The following is a 12,220-nucleotide window of genomic DNA, read 5'->3' as shown; positions in this document are numbered from 1 at the left end:
ATTCTTCATCCCAGAGATTCTAACAAACTGCATAAGAGAATACTTGTTTGTATTAAATATGCATTTTAAAAACTCAAATGACAACATATCTTTTCAAGTTTATCTAAAACCAAACATAGCACAGAACAGGTATGCACTGCACCATAACTGTAATCTTCGCCAACAATGAATTAGCAACTATAAAACCTTTCCTCAAAATCTTTGCCTGTGAAGGCACCACAAGTCTTTTAGAAAGACTTTATACACACCTACAGGCTACTTGCTCTTCTTTTCACAGTTTTTTTAAACACAGAAATTGGAGTTCAAAATAATGAAAAATAGTCCTAAAATAAGTTACTACTGCAAAATAGAAATTAGCAAGTCAGAGGGAAAAAACTCACTCTCATTCACAAACCCATGATCATTATGCAATTCATAGTACAGAACAATACTTTAAAGAGAACTATTTTTGCAAAGAGATATCAGCAAAGGGTATTGCCTTTTAATTGGCTCTAGCAAGCACACACATACTATGCCAAATACAACAGTCTACAGATTATTTCTGGAGAAATCAAGCTATAGAAAGATTATTTTCAAACTTTCTTTGTGCTCTGTATCAACCAGAATAAGTCAAACAACAAAGAGCTACTTAACACAGTGAATACACAGCAAAAGCAAATAAAATCCAAATTAAGACTTTAACTCCTTAAAATTGCTTCTACTGAAAGCAGAAGGTTAAAAGGTTAAAAAGAGTATTTGCCAGCATTTCAGAAGACTCCTCCAAGAATATATTGCTCACAAGGATTTCCCAATAGTCTGACTTGACTGCTCTTGCTCCTTGATAACAATTTAAATGTTAGTCACACAAAACCATCTACTCATTTGATTGTGAACAAGTTTTTCCCAATCTTTAACACTCATCAGGTGCATATACACAACACAATACCTGTAGTTATACTACTACTCACATCTTAATGAGCACTGTTAAAACCTTCAGTGACAGTAAAAACTGTAGCCTGAAGAACTCATCCATGGACTCTAGTCCTATAGTCTACATCATCCTGTTTCCACTCCTTAAACATCACTAAAAACATTCTAACACCTCCTGCAGCCTAACTCTATGATGATCAGAATCAATATGTATTTGTTCTCTGCCTTGGCCTGTCAATCACCCAAGACTACCAGCAATGTTTCTTTTCCAGAAATAACTCTCCCTCATTCCCTTGGTATTGCTGCTCTCATGACTCATCCCTTATCACTCTGTTCTTTCAGTGCATCCTCCTGAAGGAGCCACCTGTATTATTTTATTAATCATTTCCTAGGCTCTGCTCTTATATCCCTTTCCTATTGTCTTCACTCAGTCCAGGGCCAGGATTCAGATTCAACCATGAATCAGAAATATTCTTCCTACTCCCTCTCTCCTGTGCTTGTCCAAGTCAACACCCCAGCCTGAGTCTCTTTCCCCACACTGCTGCCTCACAATCAGCTCAGTCTCAGCACAAACACACAGGTCACACTCATTCCACCACTGCTTCAGTCTCCTTCCCACTACTGCAAGTCCTGAACGTAACTAAGCATTAGCTCTCCAACCTAGCTTGTCCTCTAGAGGTCCTAGAAATAACCTGCTGTTGAGATCCTAGCAATGCCCAACGCATCACTAAGATTTCCCTCTAGTAGCTGAAATTCTATCATGTGACCTCCACATGAAATAGTGAGGAAATCTTCCTCATCTTTCAAGATCCAGGATTGAGCTTTATGAACATTCCTCTCTCGACACTTTTAGCCTACAGCCAGATCACACAAGTCCTTCCCCATCTCACTTCCTGAGCAGCATCCACTTCACTCTCTACTTCAAGACCCTCACTGGTCAAGGTCATAATTCTAAAATTACTAATCAGGATGTAGATGAGGTTAAAGTTCTGGTGAACTCTTCTATTTTCATCTCTGAACTTCTTTTCTCTTGACCTTGGGGTTGGGAGAGCTCCATGAAGCAGCACCCTCTTTCAAAAACCACCTCCAAGTGTTTTCATATTTCTCATTAAAAACAAAGAAACAAAATGACCAGATGGCTGTCACATCTAAACTACTGCCCTAAAACTCACAGCACTCATGCCAAACATTCTCCTGTGCCACCACAGATCTCATGAGTCTTCCCTCACCCTTAAATCATTGAGCATTCTGGGTCAGGAAACCCCTCATAACCACTGAACTCCAGGATGACTAATTCAGACAAGGAACTTGAATAGCTTGTTACTTAGAAATGTGACTAAAACAATTTTCTACTGTGCAGTGCCTATGGAAAACCAGCATCATACCAGCAAGAAGCCTACTCAGAGTATTTTTGACTTTTCCAAGGCTTCGCAACATGTTTGAAAAATAATCCAAATGCTATATTGCATACTCCTATTACAGAGGTTTTAACTGGTAATCAAGTGCTTAAGACAATGCCTGCTATTTATTATTTCCATCTGTTATTTCTGAATTGGATTCTAGTATTTTAAAGATCAGGTTGTCCCAGGCTCCTAAGAAGACACCACTGCATACTTTATGTCACTGTAAAATTACCAAAATTAAGTTCATGGCACCAGAGATTTTCCCTGTCATATGGCTTTATTAGACGTAGCAGGGCAATTTTCAAGCTAATGGATGCCTACAGGTATTTTTGCAGTATAACAATTATTTAGAAATAAGTGGTTTGCACTCAAAATATAATTAAAGAAGCATTTTCATTAATTTTGAAATCTTAAAAAGATATTTCCCTACATTGTTCACAACCAAAACCAAAAATACTCCACAAAACCCCAAAAATACTATCCTATAATCCCAGCCATAAATTATCCACTTTTAAACAGCAGTTGTGAATAGTAACTCCTCCCAAGTTACTCGTCTGATGTTGCTGCTCACTTTCTCCCTGTATCTGGCTCTGACACTGTCCAGCTCAGCCTGTCACACTGCCCAGCTCAGCCTGTCACACTGCCCAGCTCAGCCTGTCACACTGCACATTCCAGCCTGTCACACTGCACAGCTCAGCCTGTTCACACTGCACACTCCAGCCTGTCACACTGCACAGCCCAGCCTGTTCACACTGCACACTCCAGCCTGTCACACTGCACAGCCCAGCCTGTCACACTGCACAGCCCAGCCTGTCACACTGCCCAGCTCAGCCTGTCACACTGCACAGTCCAGCCTGTCACACTGCACAGCTCAGCCTGTCACACTGCACAGCCCAGCCTGTCACACTGCCCAGCTCAGCCTGTTCACACTGCACACTCCAGCCTGTCACACTGCACACATGCACAAGTTCAATGCAAACACTCCTTGTGAGGCAGCAGCACGAGGGTGCCACATGCTGCCACCAACAAAGCACAACAAACTCTGCCTGCCCCCCAAAACTGCTGCAGCAAATTCCTGCTATTCCATTCCAACACTGCATAAACTTATGTACCAAAACTTAAGCTCAGGCATACACTTTTCACAGGAAAAAAAAACCCAACACCCTTCTCATTCAGGTAACACTGACTTGCAAAAGAGCCTTAAGCTTTACCTCAGAGTGCCCATGTGATGCCCATTCAAACACAATGCAGCATTTGCATATTACATTCTTCAGCTATTGCTTTTTAATTTCAAATGCTTTTTTCCCCCCTGTCCAAGTAAGTTTTTACAGAATAGCCCCAAAAGAAAACTCCTTATACTAACCATCTGGGAAAAAAAAAAAATCAATCAGCTACTGGAGAATCATCAATTTTTGATCCTAATACACAACGACAACTCAGCATCAGAGCCATACTCCAAAAACAGGTCATTTAATTAAAAAAAAAAATAAAATAGAAATTAGGCTCCTTGATGCAATATAACTACAACATAAACAAAAGTTAGCATATTTCATTTTACCTACACTGGAAGTATTTAACAATTAGAAAACAAAATCTTTTTTCCAGCAAATTATTTGACTTATAGGTTTAAACAATAAATGTAGCATAAAATTCTAAACTACAAACAACCATTTCACTCTAATTAAAATGGTATTTTTTCTACCGCTGGGATTATTTGATCACTGTTTTAAAAATAATCCACAGTTGTTTTGTCAACATTTTAACAGACATCTGAAAAGCATAAAACTAATATCACAAACATGACAACACTTCTGACAATCCTGTAATAATCAATAAACAAAAGGAAATGGAACCCAAATATTCAGATGAGTAAACTAATAGAAATGTGGAAAAACTGAATTGCTAACTGGAGCACAGGCTAACTTTGTAACAAACTTTAAAAGCATTTCTTCCCTTCTTTCAAGCCCAACCTCTAAACTAGTACACTCCAGGAATCATAACAAACAAGATTAGCTTCCCTAAAGAACAGTTAATTGGGAAATTGTATATCAGCCACAAGATACCTTCATCAGGACTGAAATCAAGCAAAAGCTTCAATTTAGTTTTTCACAAACAAGAGTGAGGAGTTGGAAACACTATTGCAGCTAATCAAAACAACAAAATACCCCAATGCTACCTTCTCCACGAGAACAAAAGCATCAACCACCAACCCCACCCCACCCCCAAGCAGGCTGTTGCTCTCTAACCACAGAGCCAATGCTGTAGACAATGTAATCCCACAGGGAAGGCAGAAGGTCACAGACACACTGTGAAATATAAAATAAGGTCCATGTTTTAGAAAGACCCAGAAGTACTTTAACAAGACAAAATTTCATTTGGAACAAACAGGTGGAGTACAGAAACAGCCTGTTCTTCTCCTGACTGTCTTTTCCCTCAACACATAGAGGGACGTCACACTTGCTCCACGTAGTCCAAAATTAAGGATCCGGCACTCGAAATAAGCAGCAGCAATCAAGATGTGGCAAGGATGGCAACGTGCAATGTGACACTGCAGGTGTGATTGCGTACTGTACACCAGCAGTGGGTCTGCTATTATTCATCAGCCGTAGGTGGCTAAGAGGGTGTCACTTATTACAGTGACACATGCTGCAGCTGGCTAGCCATGATTAAGTATTACCCAGTGTGGTTGAAAGGGACGGAGACTACCATTCATTATGATCCAGCGTGGCTGCTACCCTTCCCTGCACCGCAGCATTTGAAGGAAGGCAGCTAAAACTCAACAAAGCGCTGGGAATGGTGCGCAGAGAAAGGGAAGCCCGGCGGCGCAGGCTGCCGGCGCGGTGTCCTGCTCGCAGGGGCGGAGAGGCGCCCGCGCCCGGGAGCGCCCCGCCGCCAGTGACAGCGCCGGGCCGGGCCCGCCGTGCGAGGGGCGCTGGGGGCCGGCGTTCAACTTCCAACCACGGCAGCAAAAGCCTTTGTCCGAGCGCTCCCCGTCCGCAGCCGGGGGAGTCTGGAGGACCCCCGCCTACAGCGGGACGAGCCGGGGCGACCGAGAAGGGAGAGCAGCCCGTGGCAGCCCCAGGTCCCCTCCCAGCTGGGCTCCGCCGCTCCCCTGGGAGCCCTCCGAGCGGGACCCGCTCCGAAGCAGCCGGGATGAGCACTGAACCTGCACGGAGTCCCGACCGGCGTGTCCGTGCCGGAGAGAGGGAAAGCAAAGTGAGCGCCCGGACGCGCCGGGGCTCCCGCGCCGCGGGGCGGCCGGAGAACGCGGCCGCTGCCGGGCCGGCACCCGGGGCGCCTCCTCCGTGCGCCCACCCGGCGGGACCCCAGCCCCACGAGGTTTGCGCCGCAGGGCCCGCCCGCGGGCCGTCCGGAGGGCAGTCCCCCGTGCCCTCGAGCGGCGGCCGAGGAGCGAGCGGGCGGGCGCGGCGCGGCCTCGCCCAGGCAGCCCCGGGCGGCGGCGGCTCCGGCGGGCGCCGCGAACGCCCCGCACTCACCCTGTCACAACAGGCGCCATCTTCCACAAACTCTCGCCAAAACTCCTACTCTCGCGAGAGCGCCCCCCTCCCCGCGGCCCGGAGCGCGCGTGCGCGGGCCCGCGAGACACGCGCGGGGTGGGGGGGGCGGTGCGCCCCGCCCACTCAGCGCCCGGGCTTCTCCCCTCAGACACAACAGCCCGGGCGTGGGAACCGCGCCGCTCTCGCGAGAGCCCGGAGCCTGCCGGCATGCGGAGAGCGTCGCAAGTCTCGCGAGAGCGGAGCGCGCTCAGGGGAAGCCGAGGGATTCCCTCTGCCCGCTCGCGCGTCCCGCCCCCGCCGGGGCTAGGAGGGGCGGAGGGGGAGGGGCCAATCGGGGCGCGGAGGGAGGGGCGGGGCGGGGCCGCCGCTGGCGCGCGGGGATCGCCCACGGCCGGCACCGCCTCTACTCCGCACCCCCGCAGGGAGCGCGCGTGGGGCCGCCCGCCTCGTGCTGCCCGCGGGCCGGGCACGTGCGCGGCCCCGAGACACCGCGGCGGCTCCATTGGGGCTGACGGGCCATCGGGGCTGAGGCGCCATTGGGGCTGGGAACCAGGACAGGGCGGAGGGGACTCTGTGTCAAACGTGAATAAAAAGAGCAGGAGGCTGGGATGTGGTGGGACAGCGCGTAGGAAGACCTCTTGGGTTCCTTACGTGGAATTGTTAACAGAATTTTTTTTTTTTAGAAATGGGTTTTACATTAAAAGCCCTGTTTCATAATTTTGTTTTCATGTGCAGCTGAAGTGCGTAAGATGCGTTTGTTTAGCAAACAGAAGCCGGGGAGTCTGGCAGGGTCCCAGGCAGCCGAGCGGGCCCTGTGGCCGCAGGCGGCCGCGTATGGGCACGGGCACAGGCGGTGTCTCAACACCGAGCTGCCGCCGTGCGCTCCGGCGTTTTGGCACGGAACAAAAAGAAGACCCCAATTTTGGATTCATTTAACAACATTACCCCTTCAGGATGCGGGTCTGTTTGTCCATTAGGAGACCAAATTTGAAAACTAATCCTTTTACATCAAGACTTCTGTTTCAGCTGACTCTGTGTTCAGTATAGCACGTCAGGCTAACTTCGGGACAAATGCTACATTTATTTAAAGATTGCTGAGATTCCAAAGCCCACATCTTTTTTATTATGTTAGCTCTGTACCTCTGCTGTCTTCGAAATTATGGGGAAAAAATAACAGTAATCCCATGAATAAGATTTCAGATTTCTCGCCCACATACACACTTCACTGCTTATGCTAATTCAGTGAATAATGTCTCAGATAAGTAAAATCACGTTTGGAGAGATTCCTTGGTGACAGTTTTCTGTACGTGTCACTGTACAAACAACTATTGTCTCCTGTCATTAAGGGACTTTCCCCATCATGATTTCCCCCTCCTCATTAGACACAGGAGGACTTTGATTGGCTCCCTTGTACGCACAGTTCTCGGCAAAAGCACAATGCATACTGGAAATCCTCTGTATTGTTTGCAAAGAGCAACTCATAATCCCTTTGGAAATCTCTTCCTAAAAACATCTCTCTCTTTTTTTTTTCTCCCAAGGCTAAAGAATGATCTCAGCTCATGCTAACTCCATTCCATTAAGAATAGTTTCTGGATGTTTGCCATGGACTGTCTCTAGATGGTTATTTTATGGGGCCCCTCTTTTAGTGTGTTTTGAATCAAACTGGAAAATCTAAAAATATAGCACACAATAATCTGCAGTGTCTGGCCTCCTTTAATAATTTATAATTAAAGCACTTTGATTAATAACCAGATTAATTGGATACTGGTGCAGGTATATTATTTTGAAGAATTAATAATCATAGAAACCATTGTAGTCCTTTCCATCACTGACAGCAGTACATTACAAAACAAATAACCATTGATTTTGTTTTCTTAAATTATAAATTATCTGCAGTTCAAAAGGCCAGGAATACGATTCAAATCAAAAACAATAGCTGGAACCTCATATGAGTAGCTGATGGAAGAAAAGATAGTAAGCCTAAAGGTTTTTTTTAATATAGTTTATGCATTGAATTTTCTTCTTGCTGCTAAAAGTTTGTATTTCACGTAGAGTGTGAACAATTTCTACTGACTTTATTGGAAACTGAAAGCATCCACTATCACAGGGAACTAGACCTCACCTTCTGGCCTGTAGTGAATATAAGCATTTCCAGAGTTGAGGTAGAAAAATTTAAATACCAGGTTTGCACCATTTAAATTTTTGTGTTTGCTATGCAAATCAGTAATTTGACTTTTTTTATTTAAGCTCAGCTGAGGCTGTCAAAAGGGCTCTGAATCAGAGACAATTTGGAGAATCACAGCTGGAGGCAGCTTTGAAGGGTGTGATTTCCACAGGTGTTGGGCCTCACCCATGTTCCAAGCAGATGCCCTGCCAGGTGACTCCAGCTGGGTGCTCGGAATCATTGGGGACCTCTGAAAATGGAAGGCTGATCATGAAGGAAATCAAGTTTACTCTCACCTGTCAGCTGGGGGACAGGACCACCTGGAACTTGGATTCACCAGCATGTGTGTATGTGGACAGAGCCACTTGGCAGTGCTCAGTGGATCTCAGCAGCTTCATCTTGGGAATCCATAGGGTTCCCCTGCCCTCTCAGTCTTGCCTTGTGTGGAAAGAGGAGGAAAGAAAGGAGCCTAGCACCAGCCCATGGAATTGTTAGGCCCTCTGTGTGCGTGAGGAGGAGGTCTTTTGGCCTGGAGTGTCCCACCAGTGGTACTGAGGAGGTCTTTTGGCCTGGAGTGTCCCACCAATGGTACTGCAGACAGGAGCTGCTGGCCAGCAGTGCTCAATCAGGTCAGCTTTGGAGGAGGAAGGCAGGCATGAGCAGGGAGCATGAGATGCAAGCTGTGATAACCATGCCAAAGATTTGAACAGCTTGTTTGACCAGTCCAGACCAAACTTTCTCCAGCTCAGCCTTGGATCTGGGCTTCCCCTAAGCTCATTCCTTTGGGCACAGCACTAGGTAATTAATATGGCTGTCATTTGGCAACTGCTTCCCACCTCACTGGTTTGGAGAAAGATGAGAAAACAAAAGACCTGCACACTTTCGTGTAGAAATAATCCCAAGTTTCTTATGTGCTTAGCACAAACACATGAGAGAGGGGCAATGGGACAAGAGTCTCCATCTCAGATCAGCCTGTCTTACAAAAAAAAAAAAATCTCACAGTGTGTCCTGTAAAATCCCAGCTATTTTAAAACTCAGTGACCTTAAAAAGCATTGTAGGTAGTGAGAACTGCAGTTAACTGGATATTCATTATAAGGAGCAGGTTTATCTTGAGATGTTGCAGTTTGTAGGTGGTGTAAATCACACATTCTAGTGGTAGGTACTGTGATACAGCCCTGCTGGGATTTCATAAGCACAGGATGTACAGTGTGGTTCAATCGCATGTCTAGGAAAGCAAATCAACAGGCAGCTGCCCACAGAACATCTCTTAGATCTGAGCTGTGGTGTAGGTGCCAACAAAGTTATCACTTAAGCTGTTAGCCAGCCTGCTCAGTGTCAGAAGTGTCTGCTCCTTGAAATGGATGCTGATGTTCAACACAGCTCAGAGAATGTGCAACATTGTCTTAAGGATGACGAGAAAGAATAGGCTAGTTAGCAGTGTTAGCAGTCTGCAGCAGGAGCACTGTTAAATAGTTTTTGCTTGTGTATCATAGTCTGAAAGAGGATGGTAGAGCAAAGAAAAAATCTGAATCTGTGCCATAATGCAAGCTCAGGTGTAAGTATACCTTGGTGTGGGAGTCCCCAGAGGCTACGGTCAAGCTTGGCCCTTGCTATGGTGTTGCCTTGAAAGCAAGTACAGTCCCTTCCCAGAGTGTGCTTTTAATGTAAAGACAAGAAGCAAGGAGTATAGGAAACATTAGAAAGGAAGAGGGGGAGGGAAGATGAGGTTAACAGTAATAACATCATATGGTTACATAGGTTAACAGTGTGAACAACTTGATGACTGACTCCTATAACTTCTTATTTTTAAATAGTTTTCTAGAATAGCCTAGCTAAGACACTTTGTGTTGTATTAAAATTTGTTCCTCGCCCCATCCCAGAATAGTATCTTCATTTATTTTCCATTGGGTGAAATGTTTTGTCAATTTGCATGTAAACTACCCTGTATCCCTCCTTAGTTTTACGGGGCTCTTCAAAGAGTGCTCTTCTCTACCCTGTATCCCTCCTTAGTTTTACTGGGCTCTTCAAAGAGTGTTCCTCTCTCACACAGCATTCCTGCCCTCGTGCACCATGCCTGTCCACCAGGTAAGTGTGGCACCAGTTATTCCCTGACCCTGCCTCCCATACACAGCCCTCTGCAGTGCTGGCTGGCACAGTGTCTCACCCTCAGGGTGCCCCTGCAGGGACCATCAGACCTCAGTGAATCATCCATCCCAGGAGGCTGAAATGTCCTGGGGACTGGCAGAGCCTGCCTGCCACACACCGGGTACTGCCAGCCCCAGCACCCAGCATTCACAGGCAGGGAGGGCAGTGCCAGCCCCAGCACCCAGCATTCACAGGCAGGGCAGTGCCAGCCCATGCACCCCAGCATTCACAGGTAGGGCAGTGCCAGCCCCAGCACCCAGCATTCACAGGCAGGGCAGTGCCAGCCCATGCACCCCAGCATTCACAGGCAGGGCAGTGCCAGCCCCTGCACCAGCATTGACAGACAGGGCAGTGCCAGCCCCTGCACCAGCATTCACGGACAGGGCAGTGCCAGCCCCTGCACCCCAGCATTCACAGGCAGGGAGGGCAGTGCCAGTCCTTGCACCCCAGCATTCACAGGCAGGGCAGTGCCAGCCCTTGCACCCCAGCATTCACGGACAGGGCAGTGCCAGCCCCTGCACCAGCATTCACGGACAGGGCAGTGCCAGCCCTTGCACCCCAGCACCCCAGCATTGACAGGCAGGGCAGTGCCAGCCCCTGCATTCACAGGCAGCAGCAGAGCAGGGGTGCCCTGGGCACTGCCTTGCTGCTGCCAGCAGCTTGGTGCTGTGCCGCCCTGACCTTCTGCCATGGCTAATGTGTGCACGCACCAAAGCAGCTCTAAGATTAAACCACAGGATGCAGGATTACAAAGTCAGTCATTACAAGGAGTACAGCAGGATAAACTGTAAAAATTTCCATGTTTCCAAAACATACAGGAGAAGATACAGCTTCTTTTCAGTCTGTCTGGTCTGTGTAGGACTGACTGTGAGCTCAAGACACCTAAGGAAGTTATTTGCACCCTCTCAAAATCAAGAAAATGGGGAAGATTGAACTAGTTGATTTGACTGTGAATTATCACAAATAATTAACAAAATAAAAGGAAGATTTAAAGATTATATGACTCCAGATGTTTTATTGATTTTATTCATATATAAATACAAATAGATTTTGCAATATTCTGAATTGGTGTGAATACAGATGTTTTTTGCAGGAAAACATTTTGATCAGAGGTGCTGTTGTAGTTCTGTTGTTTTTCTGATGTGTATCAATTCACATCTACACTCAACCCCAAGTCTGTAATTTAGTGACTGAGTTAGAGCTGATTTTTTCAGCTAGTCTGGTCTCTCATTCATTAGGTTCTTTGAGAAAATATATGCTGACAGACTTCACCTCTATCTGTAAGTAAAATGTGTTTTTTAAAAACAAAGAATGAAAACTCATTTGATTCTACAAAACACAAGAGAATTACACACTCTTAATTATACATATTTTTCTTACTTACAGGGAATATGTAACAGAACAATGCTTAAGGAAATTTCAGAGTAACTATAACAAGGTGCAAAAAAATAACTCATCAGCCTACTATAAAAGAAAACCACAAACTGTACATGACCTCTTGATAAAACTATTACTAAAAACCCACTTGCCATAGTAAACCATCCCATTTTACTATGTATTAGAAAGCCCTTGTCCCAGTGACACACACTGTGTCAGAGGAGGAAATATGGACAGAAATCCTTAACCTGTAATTCTACATGCAAATATGTGCACACTGGAATTCTTTCTATAGAGAGAGGAGTTATGAAATTAATTGATTCACAGGTGTAAAGCTGGATACCATATAAATGCTCTCTGGAGAATTCAGTGACAGGTAAACCTCATTCTTGTCCTATATAGAGAAGTTAAACTGATTTTGTGTTTAGTAGCTTACAGACTGTCCATGGCTGTAGTCTATAAAGATAATACTTGTTTTGGGGCTGTTTATTTAAATAATTTAGGAAATGATACAATCTTGAAACAGAAGATAGTCTAAAGGCATCACCAAAGAACATGTAATCCTAAAAAATATTTAACTTGTAATACTGCCATGTTGATATCTATTTGGGTTACCAAAGTTCTAGTCGTTGTGGACTTAGTCTAGCTTTCATTCTGCTATCATTTTGCGGTTCCATAGACCATTTTCCATAATCCTCCTGAA

The 12,220-nt window shown here is 45.8% G+C and overlaps 1 protein-coding gene across 2 annotated transcripts in view; it reads right to left on the bottom strand.

Moving 5' to 3' along the window:
- RBPJ (recombination signal binding protein for immunoglobulin kappa J region) overlaps positions 1 to 12,220 on the bottom strand; it is a 138,508-nt gene that overhangs the window by 50,321 nt on the left and 75,967 nt on the right. The window contains exon 1 of one of the 2 annotated variants that reach the window (XM_014265629.3): positions 5,810 to 5,912. The exons of the other annotated variant lie outside the window; for it this stretch is intronic. Within the exon in view, the coding sequence (XP_014121104.1) occupies positions 5,810 to 5,829 (20 nt within the window). The 5' untranslated portion in view covers positions 5,830 to 5,912. Of the gene's footprint in view, positions 1 to 5,809; positions 5,913 to 12,220 lie in introns of those variants that run through there. 2 annotated transcript variants of the gene reach the window in all.

The sequence above is a fragment of the Zonotrichia albicollis genome, chromosome 5 (assembly GCF_047830755.1).
Source record: "Zonotrichia albicollis isolate bZonAlb1 chromosome 5, bZonAlb1.hap1, whole genome shotgun sequence".
In the NCBI taxonomy this organism is placed as follows: Eukaryota; Metazoa; Chordata; class Aves; order Passeriformes; family Passerellidae; genus Zonotrichia; species Zonotrichia albicollis.
This window is presented reverse-complemented; position numbering and strand designations above follow the sequence as displayed.